This window comes from Sphaerodactylus townsendi, linkage group LG05, assembly GCF_021028975.2.
Source record: "Sphaerodactylus townsendi isolate TG3544 linkage group LG05, MPM_Stown_v2.3, whole genome shotgun sequence".
NCBI lineage: Eukaryota > Metazoa > Chordata > Lepidosauria > Squamata > Sphaerodactylidae > Sphaerodactylus > Sphaerodactylus townsendi.
In genome coordinates this window covers 28070709-28091533 of record NC_059429.1, presented here as the reverse complement: position 1 = coordinate 28091533, position 20825 = coordinate 28070709, and the positions used below count along the sequence as shown (strand labels likewise).

General features: G+C 40.9%; 1 protein-coding gene across 1 annotated transcript in view; it reads left to right on the top strand.

Annotated features, from left to right (window-relative positions):
- Positions 1-17724, top strand: part of BRINP3 (BMP/retinoic acid inducible neural specific 3) — a 186934-nt gene extending 169210 nt beyond the window's left edge. Inside the window, exon 7 of the mRNA XM_048498765.1 lies at positions 16222-17724. Coding sequence (XP_048354722.1) covers positions 16222-17338 — 1117 coding nt within the window. The 3' untranslated portion in view covers positions 17339-17724. The remainder of the gene's footprint in view (positions 1-16221) is intronic.
- Positions 17725-20825: the final 3101 nt, after the last annotated feature.

The window sequence follows — 20825 nt, the reverse complement described above, 5'->3', positions numbered from 1 at the left end:
AGTGGATATAGGGGGATATAAATCCAAGATACTCCTCCTCCTCCTCCTCCTCCTCCTCCTCCTCCTCCTCCTCCTTCCTTGGCATTTATTTCAAAATCAGGAAAAAGAGAAAGCCACACAAACACATACCACACACACACACAATCTTACAAATCAACTGAACATTGTATTGTCAAAGTCTTTCACGGCTGGAATCACTGGGAAAATTGTGTGCTTTCCAGGCTGTACGGCCGTGTTCTAGCAGCATTTTCTCTTGACGTTTCACCTGCATCTGTGGCTGGCATCTTCAGAGGATCTGATGTTAGTAAAGCAAGTGGAGTATATATACCTGTTGAATGTCCAGGGTGGGAAAAAGAACCATTTGCCTGTTAACAAGTGTAAAGGGTGCAATTAGCAAGCTTGATTTGCATGTGATGGGTGGGATCCACCTATTTAGCATGTGAGTAACCATGAAGATAATATCAATAGTGAGGGCATCTGCATTGTAGTAGCATGGCCTTTTGATCCTTTTGATTGCTTACTACCTAGAGACATCCTTTGTCTGGGTAGTGTTCACTGACCCTTTTGATTGCTTACTGCCTGGAGACATCCTTTGTCTGAGTGGTGTTCATTAGTCACTGTCTTGATTCTAGTGTTTTTCAATACTGGTAGCCAAATTTTGTTCATTTTAATGGTTTCTTCTTTTCTGTTGAAATTGTCCATGTGCTTGTGGATTTCAATGGCTTCTCTGTGTAGTCTGACATAGTGGTTATCAGAGTGGTCCAGAATTTCTGTGTTTTTAAATAATATTCTGTGCCCAGCTTGGTTTATCATTTGTTCAGCTATTGCTGATTTTTCTGGCTGAATTAGTCTGCTGTGCCTCTCATGTTATTTGATTTGTGTCTATGACAAAATGGAGATTTTCAGACTGAAATTGGGGTGAGAAATTCAAAATCATCCCTTACTAGTTTTCTCACCCTAAGGTCTGTCTGTCTGTCTGTAGGTGTGTTACTTAATTGCAGCAGAATGAGCAGGAATCTTGTGACACCTTAAATAAAACATTTGTCCCAGTATAAGCTGCTGTGGATTGGAGCCACAATGATAAACACAGCCATAGAATTAAGTGTTCTATGCTATAAGTGAATACTCCTGGGCAGTATACAAACTGTTCTTAAACTCTGGGTGAAACTTTTGCTTTCCAAATTGGACAGTCTCCTTTGGGATGCAGGCTGAACTATAATGACTTGCATCTAGCTAATGAATATTTGGCTTCATTGATCAGTATAGATTGCTACGTATAAATATGTATGATTAATGATCACCACACACAAGGACCCTTCATGAATTTTCCATAGTACATAAAGTAGCTGTGTTCGTCCATTAGAAAAAAATAGAGGAATAGAAAAGCAATAAAGGTTTTTTTTTTCATTTTCCTTGGATTCATAAATGTTTTTGTTTGTTTTATGATGTCCTGACAGACAAAATTATGACCCCAAGAGCTAGTCCTTGAGGTTAATTGAGGTTAATTAATGGTGACCCTGTGCCCAAGGATGGAGCCCAGCAGTGAAAAAAATGGAGCCCATGTACCCAAGGTGGAGTTGATTGGTATAAGAACGATACTTAATCACATTTTTCCTGTTCATTTAAAATGTACGCATATTCCATGTGCTTATAAGTCCCTTACCACCAGCAATGACCTAGTCATAATATCTAGCCAATAGCATAACCATTTTACAGATGAGAAACAACAAAACTGAGAGTTTCTTGGTCAGGGTCAGCAACTCATGGCAACAGGCCATTTTGCTTAGCACCCAGAGCTAGATCTCTGCTTAAGCAACCAAGGCACTGGCTGTACTACTGGGGCCTGTGTTATGGCAGAATATAAGAGTACAGCTTGTATCTGTCCTCAGCTCTCAGACCTGCATAGCCACTATCCAAATCCAAAGTGAATCCCTGAGATGGTGGCAGCAATGTTGGGGCTTGGCTGGTTCCAAGAATGACTTGTCAAGTACAGTCTTCATCTTTCCACTTCTACTTTGTTTGCCAGCACATCAACATCATCTCAGAGGTTGGAGTTTAATGCTAATAATCTCTCTGAAATAATTACGCTATTATCACACTGGGGGTCTGGCGAGGGGAGAGGGAGGGGTGTGGGGGGAGAGGGAAGCAAAACTTTCGCTTTCTGAAACCCAACAACCCCACCACCACAAAATAGGAGTAAAAAGGCAATCAAGGAAGGCAACCCTAAGCAAGAATGCTGTGCGTGGGGTGGAATAACTTCAGGAAAGCTAAATTTGTGGAGCAGCCATCTGATTTTCCTTCACATGTCATCACAACACTTGACTTCCCACAAAAAATGCAACAGGAACAGAAAAATAAAAGCATGGAGAATATTTTGAAATGGACCTCTCTGTCCCACATTTGCCTCTGTCAGAATGGCCCTAATTCTGACAAGGGGGGTGGGGAAGGGATGCTCAGGGCGGTAAGGGATGCTCCTCTCCCTTTCCTGCCAGTTGGTCGGGGACTGGTCTTTTCCCTCCTTTGCCAATAGGTAGAGGAGATAACTTCTCTATCCATCATGGATTACTAGGCCTCTGGCCAGATAAGTCTTTATTTCCTGTAGGGGATTTTTATCTCAAATATTCCAGTTTTGGGGGTCCTCTTTCTCCATCAACGTGCATTCTATGGAAACTCTGCATTTCTGCCATGGAATCCAAGTGCACTCCAAAGGAGTCTGGGAAATGTTGTAGAGTGTACACTTCATTGAAAGGACACAGGCAATGTCTGACCTTTTGCAAGAACTAGGAATGCTTCCTAGAGCTTACCTAATACGCTCAAATGTTTGCAAGTTAGTGGTCACATTTTGAACTCATTTGAAATCATACTGAGTAGCCATATTGTTGATGACACATATCATTTTTCATATATAGTTGATAAGTAGTAGCTGAATAAATAGAAAGGCAGCATGTCAACTTTTTGTTTTATTGCATCACAATATTGACAAGTTGGCAAGGAATGGATTTTACACAGTACAGTTGTGCTCCCCAAACAGTGCTCCCCTTTCCTACTTCTGTCTTCAAAGCGTAGTCTACTGTGATCTCCCAAATTCTATTCCTTTGAGGTTGCTGAGTCATTGGAAATCTCATGTGAGTTAAAGTACTACTTGTGCAAGTGAAATCTCTCACAGGATTCTTAAAGATGCAGGATTCTTAAAGATTCAGCATGAATATGAATGGATGATTATCATTTATTGTAATTTAGGAATATTTGAACGACTGGAAATTTAAGAACATATATCAGAACGTTGATTGTGTTTATGTTTTGACAAAAGTGATAAAAGTGATTAATTGTATCTTTAAAAATCCTGTAAGAGAAATGGATTTGATGAAATAATAAACTACAATATGATCAAATGGATGTGTTAAGTTGATGACTATGAGAATTGTATGAATTATATGCAAAATTAATATATCATGCTTGAGTTCAGCCTGAGTGCAATGAGTGTATATGAGTTTATTTAAGAGGTGAAAGCTTTCCATAAGCCCTATGGACCAGAGGCGTAGCTCCAAGGGGGCCGGGGGTGCCCGGTGCACCAGGCAGACACCCCTATGGGGGTGTGACGAGGGCATGGCAGGACGGGATGGGGCGGAGGATGCACCAGTGCACTGGGCGCTTTCCCCCCTTGCTACACCCCTGCTATGGGCAACTGTAACTTCATGGGAGAAACTGTGGATGAAAAATAAGCTACCCAGGAGATAAAGATGGTAAGGGACAAGAAACTCAGATGGAAGGGAGCTGAAGTATGGATAAGGTATAGGCAATGAATTGTGAAAGGAGAATGTGAAAAAATGGAAGGTGGACTTTTGACGGAAAAGCCAGAGGGGAGAGAAACTGTGGCAATTTTGATGATGTGGGTTTAGTTTCCTTTGCTCATCCAAACATGCAGTTTGAGAAAAATGTCTTGAACCTTTGGTAAAGTCAGTTCTACTTAAGAACATAAGAACGAGCCTGCTGGATGAGACCAGAGTCCATCTAGTCCAGCACTCTGCTACTCGCAGTGGCCCACCAGGTGCCTTTGGGAGCTCACATGCAGGATGTGAAAGCAATGGCCTTCTGCTGCTGCTGCGCCTGAGCACCTGGTCTGTTAAGGCATTTGCAATCTGAGATCAAGGAGGATCAAGATTGGTAGCCATAGGTCGACTTCTCCTCCATAGATCTGTCCAAGCCCTTTTTAAAGCTATCCAGGTTAGTGGCCATCACCACCTCCTGTGGCAGCATATTCCAAGCACCAATCCCAAGTTGCGTGAAGAAGTGTTTCCTTTTATTAGTCCTAATTCTTCCCCCCAGCATTTTCAATAAATGCCCCCTGGTTCTAGTATTGTGAGAAAGAGAGAAAACTTCTTTAACTTTAAGGCTGACTTGTGGTAAAGGCTGACTTGTGGTAAATATTAGATTATCAGTGGTTTTGGTTTTCCCATTCTGTAGGCAGTAGAGAAAGAATGTATCACAAAGACAGCATGATTACTCATCAAAGCAAGAGTGTACGTGAATCTGTAAACACTTGTCTATTTTATTATCCACTAGCAAAGCTTTTCAACTTGTCAGAAATCCACAGCCCAACATGATAACTGCTGGGCAGGAAGAGAAGAGATTACACCCTTGAAAGAAAATATCATATGTAGCAGTTGGCAGAAAAGTTCCTAAATGAAATCTTTTGTGCAACTTCAAATGTTCATTAAATGGGAATGCAAGATAGCCATTCTTTACCAAATACAGTGTCAGGAGGACCTGAAAAGAAGTTGGATAAACTGAATTTCTGATTGGCAAGTTAATGGTCGTGAGAGTCATGCCTGAAGACATAACCTTTCTGCAGGGATTCATAGCCATTCAGTCTGCCCAGCAGGAAATCCTCAGGAGGGCAGAGGCAGCATTTAACGTTCCAGTACTGTAGTATTAGGTAGTGGCTCTTCAAGAGTGTGCAATCATCCACCCTCAGTCTGCATCACTGCCTTCTAACCTTTCAACCATTTGGGCGGCCTTATCATATGAACTGAAGAAGTTTTTTTTTTTAAATCAACTTGGAAATTACATTTTATTGTTACCTTCTGAATTGGCACTGTATTCCAGAACTTCTTGGTTTGATCTGAGTCCAGCCTAGAAATCTTACCTATCTGTTGTGAGCTTTTACATTTATTATCCCTCCCCAAGAAGCAGTTGGCCCCCTATCCTGAAATGAAGCCACCAAATAAAATGCATGGGTTAAATGAGGATTTACTAATTGCAATCTGAACTCTGTGTTTAACTCAACTGCATCAAATTTGTATAGAGAAATGTTACCTATCAACACCGAGAGATTAATCCACTCCAAACCTTTGGGACTGTGCTGAGATCAATGGCTGATTTGGGTGTCTTGCACATACTTAATGCCTCAATGTGCTTGCCAATCTAAGCGACAAGCACGACACCCACTCAAAGCTCACCAACCCCAACCAGAGCCTCATCAATCCCCTCAGAATCTAGCCTGTTTATAAAACCTGACCGAAATACAACAAATATGAAGCAGGCAAAGGGTTAAAATGTCCCTTTTCCCAACCTAACAGATAAGCCCCTCCCGCCCAAAAAATCTGTTCATCCCCAAAGTGACTGTCTAATCCCAAAATGTTGCCACAGCAATGGAAGTGTGGGAAACTCTGTAGCAAAAAAAGTGCTAAATGGTTTGTTGGTTGAATTGTATGAGGGCAGCCCCTCTTTCCCCATCCCACCATCTGATGTCTCTAGTTTTTTTGTTTTTTTAGGAGAATGTCTGTATAATGCTTAGTCCTTCTACTGCTGGGTGGAAATGTCCTTTTCTGGCATTTGGGTACAATTAAGAAGACCACTTTATGCCTATAATAAAATGGACTTTGGCCCAATAAAAACTGTACCACAATGAAGTTATTAAAGTCTAAGATGTCACAGTGCATTTGAGTAGGATGTAAGTTAATGAAGGCTGGTCCTTCCATGTATATTCATCACTAGTTTAACAGGTACATCTGGGAACAAGCTATTACCACAGCCAGGACTCTCACACACCTTCCATTTAAATACAAACAGCATTTCAATGGTGAGACTGGCACATACATTCAACCACGGGATAAGAGAATGAGACCCAATTCAGATAATGATCAGGCCGGAACTGCAAACTGTCCTTCTGTCACAGGTGTAACATAATATGAGATATGGGTCCCTTATTCTGTAGTTTTTGTGTGAGATAGCCTCATTAGGAGGTTTCTTCACCCTGAACAATAAGGGAGGGTGATAACATGAATCAAGTCATCATTTGGGCAGGTTTCTGTATAATGCATCCATGTTACAATCCATTATTTTCCTAATGGATAGGGTTGCCAGTTCCATATGGGGAAACATATGGAGATTTTGGGGGTGGAGCCTGAGGAGGCAGGAGGGAATGGACTTCATGGGGCTATAACCCCATAGAATCCATCTTCCAAAGCTAACATTTTTTGCATGTGAAATTATCTTGGTTGTCTGGAGATCAGTTGTAATAGAGGTGATCTCCAACTGGTTGTTAGCAACTCTAATAATGGAGAGATGTGCTTACTCTAACTCTTACACAAGTTCCATGCATGTCAAGCTGATTATGTTTGCTCTGGGTTCAGGTGATGTACTTATATGCATACAGTAGCTTTACTGGAAATGGCCATAGCTTTATGCTAAACCATATACATGTGTGAGATTGTAGGTTTAATCCAAGGTCTCTATAGTTAAAGGGACACAACTTCTACCAAAAGATCATGAAGAGCTACAGAGAATTTGAACAAACGGTAGTGTGCTTGATGACCTAGAGATCTGATTTCATGTAATCTAATTCCTTACATTCTTCATATCATGTCCCAAAGAGACCTTGGAACTTTTATGTGGAAACACTTCACTGTGCAATCCTGAATCCCCTTACAGATTTATGGATTTGACTTAAACAGTGCTAGTGGGCAAGATTCTACAGTCTTGTTATCTTCAAACTGTATGTTGATGGTCCGGAAATTGAAACTCGTTCAACATGCAGCAGCCAGATTACTGATGGGAACATCGTGCCGGGACCGGATCACTCCGGTCTTATACCATCACTGGCTGCCCATCGAGTTCTGGGCCATCTTCAAAGTACTGGTTTTGACCTTTAAGACTGTTAGCGGCATTGGGCCTGCATATCTGAGGGACCGCATCTCCCCATACTGCCCTGCTAGGGCCCTCCGCTCCTCGAAGGAGTGTCTGCTGGAAATCCCCAGCCCAAAACAGATCTGGCTGGCCTCTACAAGGTCCAGGGCTTTCACAGCCCTGGGCCCTACCTGGTGGAACAGGCCCCCTAAGGAGACCTTCAAAGTTTCCGCAAGGCTTGTAAAACAGACCTGTTCCACCAGGCTTTTGGCCAGCCAGGATAGCCATCAGACCCTCATGTCATCCAGGCCCCCCATGGATGGGGTTGGGGGGAGGGAACTGTCGCCATATTGATTGTTTTAAATTACAGCTTGAACTATTGTTTTACATTTTATTTTATGTTTTAATTATGATGTACACTGCCCGGAGCCTACTGGGGAGGGTGGTCTAAAAATATAATAAATAAACCCAAGGATAACATATCTGAAAATTTTAATGCAAACAATTAATCATCAAAATAGCAAGAGTAGCAACAGCATCAGCAGCAGTAGTAACAGCAGCAGCAGTTCAGGGATGTTCTTTTCTTCCAAGGTTCTGACTACAGTTTTTCATCGAGTATTCAAGAACCATTAAAAAGAACTCTGCTGAGACTTATACAAGTGTTGTTGGGAGAGGGGGGGTCCCACCTACTCAATGCTTAAGTATCTGCCAGAAAATAAAATTGAAATGTTGTTTCCATATTTTCACTTGTCAGAACATATTCTTTAATGGAATTTCTTTTTTCAAAGCAGCAAATGTTCACTTCTCGAATCATTTTCCCATTATTAATGGTAGCTTTTAAGAAATCACTGTGAAAAGCAGATGCATTCATTTAATCCTTTCAAGAGCTGTTTTTTGGTTCCCACTGAGGAGAAATTTAAAGGGGGTTCTTGGGCTGCTTTTCTCAAAGATTACTCATGCAGTCTACAAAATGTACTTAGTAAAAAACAAAATCTTTTTTAACACAGCTTTGGGAGACCAGTTAAGTTTTATTCTCTATAGTATTAGTCAATATAAATGTGGTAATGAATAGAGAATTTCTTTCATAGAATAAAGTGTCATCATTTCCAGTTTTTCCTGATCGTAATGCTGTTACTGACAGATCCCCCCCCCCCCCAATGTCCCTGTTCCCCCATTCGTCCCACTGGTGGTCAGGCCAAGTCTGGAAAACTTAGGAGAAACATTTTTTACCCAACAGACATCACCCTCTCATATGCTACCAGTTGCTGTTCACTTTCTGTTGTTCTGAGAGAAAAAGTGGAGCAAGAATGGTTGCAGGTCAAAGTTCAGCGGGCAGATCAGAGAAGTGGTGTTGATAACTGCATTGACTTAGCCTTTCATGATCAAGAGCCTTGTGGCTTTTGGTTTTCAGCTGAAGGGCTCTTCAAGTTGTTGTGCCTTTTAAATCTGGATATATGGAACAACTTTAAACAGTTCTGAGCTACATTTTACGAACGGGGTGAACTAGAAACGATAAATAAATTTCTGTTAATATCAGTAGGATAAATATGTTAAGATTCAAAGTTCAGAATGAGCAAGCTAGAACATGTTTTGTCTATTGCTTTCAGTTTGTGGTGTAGGTTAGGATATAAAAATTAATTTCTTTGAAAATAAAATGAAGTCAGGTACTGAAACGGCATGCAATAGTTTATGTGTAAGAGATGTGCATGACACCTGACTAAAAATGAATCTTTTATTATCTAAGGTTATTGAAAAATGTGAATGGCTATACATTTGCATCAAGTACAGCTCATAGAAAATTAAATCTTAACTTACAGCAGTTGTGTATTCCTACTAAAACCAGGATGGTTTCAAAAATGACTGCATCTGCACAGTTTTATGTGAATTTCTCCTTGCAATTGCTAGTGAAGTCAACAGTATTTCCTGAAGTCTGCTGCAATTGTGCTTTCCTTCTGACTGTAGCTCTCTAATTGCCTCCTTCCATATTCAGCTCAGATCCAGACACTGGCAGTGTGAGAGATGTTTCAAGAAACTTGTGTCTGTGGTTGCCACCAGTGGCACAAACCAAGGGTAGGAGAAGGATGTGGCTGAGCCTTTGCCAGTCATTATCACCACTGTTAAGGTCTGAGTGAGCAGTCCTTGTGGAATGGCTAGCAGTACTGGAGCAAAGTACAGCTTGCTCTCAGATACAAACAGCCATCCTGGTCTACAACCCAAAGTTAACTGATCTGGTAAATTAAAGGGCCAATCTACCCTGGTATTTATCAGATATGGGGTTGGATCCCACCTGTGATTTCTGTGGAATGTAAAGGGTATTTTATCCAATTTTGGTTCCTTCTACAGACCTCCAACTCTCTCCCAGTTGTTCCTAAGGGGACATTCCCCCCCACCCCCAGGAGTAGCATTTGTAGGAAATTTTGGACTACAGTAGGACTGAAAGTATACACATTCACCTATGGTACAGACAGGATCGACTTACTCAGTGGGAGGTCAGCTGGGCAATGTAGAATAGTGTTGGGGTTTTTTTTTCATTTGGAACTGGGGAGTGAGGGTGGCAAAGAGGATTCGTATATGTTTTGAGGGTTGGTGGATGTAGAAAGGCCTCGAATCAGTGGTGGGATTAAAATAATGTAACAATCGTTTCCAGTGGTAGGATTCAATTAATTTAACAACTGATTGTTACAAGCAACATTTTAACAACCAGTTCTGCCAAAGTTGTGCGAACCTACTGAATCCCACCACTGCCTTGAATGTTGCTGCTGATGTGCTCCTGAATCCAGGCTGCGGGGTCATTATGGTACTGCAGATCTCCCATATAACTTAGAGTAACATCCCAATCTCAGGCCATGCTGAGGGATAGATACTTAACTGGGATCATGCTGTGAGTTATCCATTCCTCAGACCTTGTATCACATTGACTATCATCATGATGACTGGATTCCATGCAAAAAACAACAACAGTGGAAAAAACACACGTCATTTTCCTTCTTGCCGTGTCCTCATTGTTGCTTTCAAGGCAGGGGACCACCCTGAAATAGCTTGAGTAGAAAATCAGAGGTCTGCCACAGGAACAAGAAATCCACTAATCAGTGGATATTTTCCAGTAAACCACTGGATTGTATGGAAAATGGCACTCTAGTAGAATTTCAATAAGCCAAGCTTTTAAGAGCAGAATGTGTAGAAATATGAATGGCAGAAAATGTAGTTTCAAGACAGGACTGGCAAAACATGTCACTGCAGCAGAGTTAGGTGTCCTTACCCTGTTGATAGAGTAGGTTGACATTCTTAACTCCATGTATCTAATTCAGCATTGCTTTTTCACTTGCAGCTCTGTAAACTCAGAAATACAAAATTGTATGGGCAAAATGTAGGCTGTGTACTCCTCCCTAGCGAGTGTTAGCTTTTAGGAGGGACAAACCAGGCACGAACAGTGGACCCCTACAATTTTATTACCAAACAGCTTGGGTAGGGGGTCACTTTACAAGCTTCTGTGCATTTAGAAGAGCCCTTTGGTCCCTGAATCCAGAGCCCACATATGATGATGAAAAAAAATGTATTTTGTGCATTTCATGCATGTAGATTTAAAATGCATTTTAAGGAAGAATATTTGCATATCAAACATTCCAGTGGAGATGTTTGTTGTTAAATGCCAAATCCCCCAGAAGGAGAAGTGATGAACTTTGCAGGAGGCTCACAAATTGTATGTGACTTTGTTTAATCAATAAGTAACCAAGGAGGGCAAATCTGTTGTTAAGAAGATAAGAGCACACCATGATAGCTTTGCAAACAGCTGCTCCTTATCTGACTGATATGGTACTTAAGTTTGATGAGCTTAATTAAAAATAATGAAAACTACCTTTTTAAAGGTTAAAGTGTCTTTTTTTCCCTCTGAGACCTTGGGGAAGCATGAGGCATTATCACTCTACCAGACCTCAGATAAGGGGCAGAAGATCAGCACCAGATAATAACATGAAGATCACAGGCTAATTAAGGCAGGTGTTTTATTATGGACTGGGGAGCTGAAGGTCTGCAGAAACCAATTTGGGACAATTTCCATGGATTGTCAATAGAATTAGTTATCAAGAAAAAAAAGTTTGTTTACTTTAGCTAGTCCTGTCTTCAGTTCAAAGAACTTTAGTTCATCTGTGTTTTCACTGATTGAAGTAATTCACATGAATTGACATATCCACAGAACTTCACATATATGCATTGCTGAGGGACAATTTGCAATTTAATAAAACTACTTCCATTTATTGTTTGAAAGAATGGCCAGTTTTGATAGGTTCTTTTCTATCTCCAGTTAACAATAATACATTAAAATGACACAGGAGTCCAGACTGACCAAATGAATTGCATATGTAGAAGGTTTCTTGAACCAAAACTCACTTCATCAGTTCCAAGCTAATACTGTCAAAAGTTAGTGCTAGAGTAAATTCAACTAGACTCCTGTTTAACTTTGCTACTACAGATTAACACAGCTACACATATGGATAATCATACTCTTGTATTTTTAATTTCTAATGCATTATCCAGCTAAGTAGCTGTGTTGAAAGCTAACATGGTATAGTGGATAACGTCTCAGACTAGGTTCTGGGAAATCCAGCTTTCCCCACTCCACCAACTTGCTGGGTGACTTTGGGCCAGTCACATGGACTCAGCCTCAACCCTGGCAGTTATTTCAATGGGAGATCTCCAAAGAGTACCAGGGGTGTGATGTGATAGCAGGCATTGGCAAACCACCTCTGAACATCTATTGACTTGAAAAATTTACAGGCTTGCCATAAGTCATCTGTGAATTGCAGGAAGAAAGAGATCCATTCCCTAGGAGGAAATGGCAGGACTTATGAGTTCATGTCTGAGTGGGAATTCAAATGTAGCAAGGCCCACTAAAACAGTTTCAAATCAAATGATATGCAGTACAGATCAATATTAATTTTTCAAGATTGATTCTTGCATAAAGTATTGCTGGATGTGTAAAAACATGCTTTGCTCTCAATAAATATTACATAATGCAGTAACAAACCCACTAGAATTTGTACAAGAAAGATGGATCTAACGATACTTTAGTTGAGTTAAAGGCATCAAATAGTGACATCTTCTTCTGAGGGATCAGCATTTTGTTATTGTGTTGTAAAATTATTTTGGTTACTTACAAGTAAATTGCTACTCCAGTGGGAGAAAAAAATTTTTTTGAAGTAATTATTGTAGCCTGGTTGGTACAAGTTTTCTTCCTTTCACCGGAGTACATACACCATTATGGTGTAGTGGTTCAGAGCAGGCGCACTCTAATCTGGAGAACTGGGTTTGATTCCCCGCTCTGCCACTTGAGCTGAGAAGGCTTATCTGGTTCACCAGATTACCTTGGGCACTCCAACACGTGCCAGCTAAGTGACCTTGGGCTAGCCACAGTTCTTTAGAGCTCTCTCAGCCCCACCTACCTCACATAGTGTTTGTTGTGAGGGGGGAAGGGAAAGAAATTTTAAGCCCCTTTGAGTCTCTTTACAGAAGGGAAAGGGAGGATATAAATCCAAACTCTTCTTCATATGTTCATCTGATTTTACAGGATTTTCCTGCCTCAGTAGACAGTGGGAAGAAGCTCCTGTGTAGAGTTCTGACTTCAGACATTGCTTGAGGTGCATGAGAAGCTGAGGGAGATGAACACACATCTTCATTATCACAAAGTCTACTGATACACAAGCAAATTTCAGAAATGGGCCTATTGTTCATTTGTTCTTTCTTTCTTTCTTTCTTTCTTTCTTTCTTTCTTTCTTTCTTTCTTTCTTTCTTTCTTTCTTTCTTTCTTTCTTTCTTTCTTTCTTTCTTTCTTTCTTTCTTTCTTTCCTAATTATAGTTCCAAAGGATGTCAGCCATTAAATGCTGACTTGCTTGCCTGTTAAATCAAATGCAATTTTGCCTCTTGTATTGTCTGCATCCTAGTAAGTTTTGTGCCACACAAGAGTATGCAAAACTCCTCATCAATATGAAATAGAATCTAGCATAGCCACTTCCAAAATCTGCACTTCAATTCATGATTCTCTATGAGAAGAAAGAGCATCTGGAAAATGCAAAACACAACAAAGATGGCTATTTCTCTGAATCGTTTTCAAAATCTTATCATTTTTGCATTGTCTGTTTTCTTGGAAACTGTTCATCCAGTCCAGTTCCCAGATTCTGCTGCAAACTCCAACTGTTGGATGATTCTGAATCCAGAAGGGGGAATTGAGATGGCACAAACATAAAAGAATATCTTAATCTGCTTTGCACATGATAAAAAATGCACAGAATATTCATCTAGTTAACAATAGGAATATTGTACTTGCAGTCCATTCAGAAAATTATGCTTGGAACAACTTCAGTACTTCTTACTTTTCCAAGGGAAACAAAGTTTGGTTCCTTGTTAGATTGATGACTTGCAAATCATAGCAGCAAATCATAAAATGAAAGATTGCTGAACCAGTTTAGTAGGCACTTGCTTGTAACCACAAGTGGACAATTGTCCTCTCCTGAATAGTTTGCCTTTTGTCCTTGATACTGTCTGTATCACCAGTTCACTGACAGCAAACTCAGTTATTTAAAAACAGAACACCAGACCTGTCTGGCCTTACAATCCAGCTTGAAGGAGAGACTAGCAGTGATACATCAAGGTGCTCAGTGAGAATGAAAAAAGGTAAAACATTTTCGTCTCGGAGCTGCCAAGTTCTTAGATTCATCTCCAAGAGACTGCATGGACATATGAATTGCTTGTTGGATCACACCATAGGTCCGTGGTGGCGAACCTTTGGCACTCCAGATGTTATGGACTACAATTCCCATCAGCCCCTGCCAGATGGCCAATTGGCCATGCTGGCAGGGGCTGATGGGAATTGTAGTCCATAACATCTGGAGTGCCAAAGGTTCGCCACCACTTCCATAGGTGGTCTTTTCCAGCATCCTAACACTGGCCTGGCAGCTGCTTTTAGGAGAGCTGACCAACACAGTGGGAATGTTTGTCTGTACCCTGTCTTTCTCCTTAGTGGACCCCCAACATGGCTTACATAGTTCTTCTCTCCTTCATTTTATCCTTACGGAGATCCTGTGAGGTAACTTTGGCTGAGAGTGACTTGCTCAGGGATGCACAGTGGGCATCCATGGCAGAGTGAGGATTTGAGTCTGGGTATCCCAGATCCTAATCCAGCATTGTAACCACTGCATTATACTGACTCTCATAATGGTGATTGTCTTTCCCTGCTATATACATGAAGGTTTGATTTGGCTGTCACATCTAAGAGCCTTTCCCCCCTTCCCCTTTCCCTCTCCTTTTATTGCTCTTTTCTCCCCTTTTCTCCCCTTTTTCCTTTTCCTTTCCTCCTCTTCTTTCCCCCTCAGTTGGGGTAAAGGAGCTAAGTACCATCTTCTGTGCCATTTCAGATACCATCTGAGATAATTTGGCTAGATTAACTTTTAAATTGTTAGTGGTTTTAATTGTCCTGAGTTTACATTGATTTATATCTGAATTGTTACATCATTTTATAAATGTTGGAAACTGCCCTATATTGGGAGAGGTAGTATATAAACCAGTGGTGGAATTCAAATAATTTAACAACCAGTTCCGTGGTGGGATTCAAACAATTTAACAACTGGTTGTTTACAAGCACCATATTAACAACCGGTTCTGCCGAAGTGGTGCGAACCTGCTGAATCCCACCACTGATATAAACCTAATAAAAATAACAAACAAATAAATAAATAGTATCCATTGATAGGTGTGGGAATCATTAATTTGCATGCTATTAAAAGCAGTAAGGGAACAGTGAGGGATGAAACATCCCCCAAAGGCTGTTTTTATATTTGTTTGATTTTGTGGAACAACTGGAATCTGGGTTGTGGGTTTTGTTGGCATAGGATTTATACTCTCATGTCAGACATTATTGGTACAAATGAGTGGAAGGAATGCTTTGGGGAAACCATGCTGTTGTATCAATATATAAATAAAGTTACAATAGCAATTTGTCATACCTAAGAAAATATGCATAATATTATTTATTCCAGGTGTCAAAGTAATATGTAGATGTATATAGAGCTCATCAAGGCCTCAAAGAGTTTTTTACATATTAATTCATTATCCTTACCACAGACTAGTAAGGTTTGGCTCATAGTATTACTGTCTTCCTATGATGTTTTGTAAGGTAGTTCTCCAGAGACTAAAAGCTGCCATCACTGTATAACAATGCAGGGGAGAACAAAGTTGTTACTGGAGGGCTTTGTAAGGCAGCAGAGTCATGTGTGCTCCTAACCTAGCACCATACAGACAAATGACCTAAGACTAGCAGCATCATGGGTCTCCTACATAATATCTTACACATGCACAAGGTAGCACAGCTGCCCAACATTGATGGATTTACATGATTCTTGTCTCTCCACTGCAGTGCCTTCCATCAGAGAGTTAGTTTTCAGCTCTTCATCAGTTCTCAGTGGCAGAAGTCTATTATCATTAAAAGAATAATCTTATGCACTAGTACCAGCAACCACCAAGAGACAGGGACTTGCTTAAAAACTTCCAGTGCAAACATTCTGTGTGAATTAGGAAAGTCCCAGGTTGCTTTCTGTTCTTCCAATGTGTCAGGAAATGTCTCTACTCTGTCAAATAAGATAAAGTAAAAACCAGCAACTTAATTGAAGTTTTCCCCCTGTAATTCTTGAGACCTAAATCTGGGCATTCCTGTTGTTGCAAAGTCACTTTTCTTATTGATGGTTTCATCTAAAAGATCTGACAAGGGCCCTGCCTTTTTTTTCCTAAGGAGCCATGCTGTGTCACACAAATTCCCCAAGCTAGTATATGAATCTCTGGTGGGATATTATGAAAACATTTGTCATTACTTTAATAGAAAAGTAAAATGTAACTAACAGATTACTAGGCATTATGAGAATCAATTGTCTTGTAGAGTGAAGTACCTTAACCAGGTGACCTTGGTGTCCACAAGAAGCTCTGATGTCCCTATGAGCCACCACCCAATGCTAGATTGCTCCTTTAAAGGGATTTTAAAAAAAAAATTGGTTGTCATACTTTGATATTCATTTCACTTGGTATTTATCAGTTTCTTGTTTCCTTCACAGATCTTCAACCTATTGGCTGAACCGCATCCAGTCCTTTCTCTACTGCAATGAAAATGGCCTTCTGGGAAGCTTTTCTGAAGAGACTCACTCGTGCACATGCCCTAATGACCAGGTTGCCTGTCTTGGCTCTTTACCATGCATTGTAGGAGATGGTTCTGCCTGTTTAACTTGTGCACCTGATAACCGTACCCGCTGTGGGACCTGTAATACTGGGTACATGCTGAGCCAAGGGCTCTGTAAACCTGAAGTGGCAGACTCAACAGAGCACTACATTGGGTTTGAGACTGATCTCCAGGATTTGGAGATGAAGTATTTATTGCAGAAAACAGACCGCCGGATTGAGGTCCACGCTATCTTCATCAGCAACGACATGCGTCTTAACAGTTGGTTTGACCCTTCCTGGCGCAAACGGATGCTCCTTACACTTAAGAGTAACAAGTACAAATCTAGCTTGGTCCATATGATATTAGGTATCTCTCTTCAAATTTGCCTAACTAAGAACAGCACCTTGGAGCCTGTCCTGGCTGTTTATGTCAACCCTTTTGGAGGTAGCCACTCTGAGAGTTGGTTTATGCCTGTCAATGAAAACAGTTTCCCAGACTGGGAGCGGACTAAACTGGACTTACCCCTTCAGTGTTATAACTGGACGCTGACTCTAGGCAACAAGTGGAAGACGTTTTTTGAAACAGTCCACATCTACTTGAGGAGTCGCATTAGGTCAAATGGTCCAAATGGCAACGAGAGCATTTACTACGAACCTCTGGAGTTTATTGATCCCTCCCGGAACCTGGGCTATATGAAAATCAACAATATCCAAGTGTTTGGCTACAGCATGCATTTTGATCCGGAAGCAATCCGGGACTTGATTTTGCAGCTGGACTACCCCTATACTCAGGGATCCCAGGACTCTGCACTCTTGCAGCTACTAGAGATACGGGACCGTGTAAATAAACTTTCTCCACCTGGCCAACGTCGTCTAGATCTTTTCTCATGCTTGCTGCGTCATAGACTCAAACTGTCTACCAGTGAGGTGGTGAGAATTCAATCTGCTTTGCAGGCCTTCAATGCCAAATTGCCAAACACAGTGGATTATGACACAACCAAATTATGTAGTTAACCATAAGTGTGAAGCACAACAGAAAAAAAGAAAAGAAAACCATGAAGGAGTTTTTACAGTGCTTTTGTGGAACAGTTTATGTTTGGAAGAGTAAATTTAAATTGTCTTTTCAATATCTGTCTTATATCAGTCAATACCGTTGGATGGCAATTTACACCCATGAACTTGCTGACAAATGAATATATTATACCTGCAATTTTTTTTGGTTCTGTTTTATGAATGAAAATAAATACTGACACCAGTCTAGAAGACATTCTACTTTTTACAATAAATTTCATTTGTAATTTTATATGTTCCGTGGCAATGCTTTTGTGCATTACATCCTCTAGAGGGAACATAAAAGGATACCAATAAAATTTTGTAGCTGAACAGTTATTAAAAAGAAATGCTGTGGGATTCATTCTTTCCCCCCTCACTAAAAATGAGTAACATTGTTGATATTGTCTGCTGTCTTTGGCCAGGAAGGGGAAGTGGAGTATATATGGAATAGATAAGGTTTAAAAAAAACCCTGGCAACTTAATTCAAGATTTTTTTCTGTAGTTCTTGAGACTAAATCTGGGCATTCCTGTTGATGCAAAGTGACAGTTCTTATTGATGGCTTCATCGAAGATATCTGACAAGGGCTGTATCTTTTTTCCATTAAGGAGCCATGTTATGGCACACATATTCCCCATATTATTGTATTGTGCATTATAGGGGAAACAAAAAGCTAGCTTACTAACATTAGGTGGGATATAATGAAAACATGTGCCATAGCCTTAATAGCAAAGAAGTAAAATGTAACTAACAAATTACCAGGTTTTATGGAGAATCAATTGTCTTCTAGAAAGAAATACCTTAACCAGATCACTTTGGTGACCACAAGGAGCCTCTGATGTACCTAAGTGCAGAGTTCTACATGCAGTGAAATCAGAGTTCTTCATACTTTACACTGGCTTGTGACTATAGTATAGGGTTGCCAGCCTCACCCCTGAAACTGGCAACCAGGTGGGGTACTGGCGGAGGAAAAGTTGTCACTTCTCATATGACTCAGTAGCAATTTCATCATTCTAGAGCAGTGTTTCCCAACCTTTTCGAGGTCAGGGTACCCTTGACCTCACGCTTCATATATCACAGTACCCCTGCCGCCACCCTCCACCTTCCCCTCCCATTGCCCCTGCTTGCCACACACCCCACCTTCCCCTCCCAGGGTGAAGGGTAGCACTGGGGTGGGGGGGTGGCTGCTGACCTTGTGGCAGGCCCTGCCCCATGGGCCAGCTCCATGTCCTCGCTGGAGCTGGTGGGAGACACCACAAAAATGAGGGGGGGGGTGATTATAGTGTTGCTGCGGTACCCCTGGGACATGCTCACGGCACCCCAGGGTACCAGGGAACCCTGGTTGAGAATGGCTGTTCTAGAGTAACACTCTGATATTCCCCCAAAACTCTATGCTTTAACCGCAGAGTTTGGGGTAAATATTAGAGTGTCATCTGATGTGATGACTTCACTTCCAGGTCACACTGAAGGTAACAATCACCCCTATTCGCCCCACCATACACACCCATTTCTCAGGCTGGCAGCAGCAGGTGGAGTCTGAGGAGGCAGGAAACCTGGTCTCCCTACTATGGCACTATGGGCACATCCAGAACCACAGTCTTGATAGAACAGTGTGAGTCTGACCACTTTAGAGATATTTGATGCTCCTTCTCTGAATGTAAGTTTTAATATTTTGTTTGCAAAGCAAATGCACAGCCTTTCCCTGCATACAGATAGCCCTCTATGCTAGGAAGGATTAGCACAGTGCTCAGTAGTATAACTTCAGTGCAGGAAAAGTAGGGGACTGGATGAGACATGACAGATGCACAGAGACCAGCAAAACATCACATTACATATGTGGCAAGGGGCAGACAGACCTCTTTCGAACCATGTGCCACCCTTTCAGTGCAGGCATTTGCACTGCACCTTCCACGATATGGATCATGCTGTACAATTCCAGCACTTTCATTTGTGGACAGAGAAGAAACAAAGGTGCAACTGGTACTCTGCCTGATTCCTCAGTAAGAATAAGATCAAACGAAAGGGTATGACAACGCTTGGGTACTCAACACTACAAACAGAAGTACTAGGTTGAGTCCAGAATTCCCTTATGCAAACAAATGATACTTTTTGCTCACTCAAAGTGTGTATAGGGGATGTCTTTATTTTATTTATTTATTTATTTATTTATTCGTTCCACTTTTATACCGCCCTCCCCCTTTATTTTCTTGAGGTTTCTCCACCAACCTGTATCTTTTCCATGTTGCATCCCATATTGTCCAGAGACTTCTCCACCATTCAGAAGCAGCTTTTTCGGATGACATGAGGGGTGTGTATGTGTGCATGTGCGTGTGCGTGTGCGTGTGCGTGGGAGAGAGAGAGACTTTTGTGCTGAATGGGGCAAGGGTAGGGCAGAGCTGGTCATGGGCCAGAGAGAGGCTTCAAAGGTTGATTCTTTAAGGAGAACTTTTCTCATGGTTCTTTGGATTCCATCTGTTCATTGCAGTTCTAATTAATTAAGATGATGGAATAAATTCATTAATGTGTATTTAGATTTGACCACTTCCATTTAGTTTTTTTGTAGTATCATACTGATTTATGGTGATCTCACACTGATTTTGTAGACTGCCTGGATACTTAGAAGATTTGGAGCTATGAGCCTGAAACTCTCCTTTCAATATCAGTCAATGTTTTCTATGAGGAAAGCAAGAGCATGAGCACAGCATTCCTTTAGAATGTGGCAATTCCTATTTACACTGGAGTATGTGTACATCAGAGATACATAGATATGTTTCACAATGGGTTCCTTTGTGGACCTGGAAGAAATTCTATATATATTTTTTGAACTATTATTCATTGCTTAAAAGAAAGTGGCCATTTTTTTCCTGCTTGCAAAAATACCATGAAAAGGAAGCACCTATAATAGATGAGAATGAATGTTGTATATCTCTGCAAATTTCATTCTACAATTTTCAGCAATTATCAGAAAATATAAAGGGTTGGAACTTATCAGATTTTCTGCTCGATTGTGGCAGATTCTGCAATCCCGGCTTTCATTCTTGGGAATCAGTCAGGGATATAACTTTTTTCAGTTATCAAACAGGGGCCCTTCTTCATCCTTCCACTGTCTGTAGAATGCTTCATTGGATTTAAGTCTAAAATATATTTTGTACAAAAGAAGTCCCAGTTTTGTCAGACCAATAAGCAAACAAATCTAGCAGCAGATGGCAGGTTCACTACAGGGTGTCTCCGACTAAACCATGCATTCTGCAGAGTTAGCAGAAAAGTAAGCATTTCATTTCATTTGTAGTGGAGATGAGCCATGTATAAAATGAATCAGGAATGTGAACTATAATTTTCTGTCTGAGACTAGAGCTTCCTCAAAATAAATGTCAATTCCCAGTAGAACACTGTGGCTTGAAGCATGTTTCTAAAGGACAAATTGTCCTGATGAGTTTAGAGATGGATAGA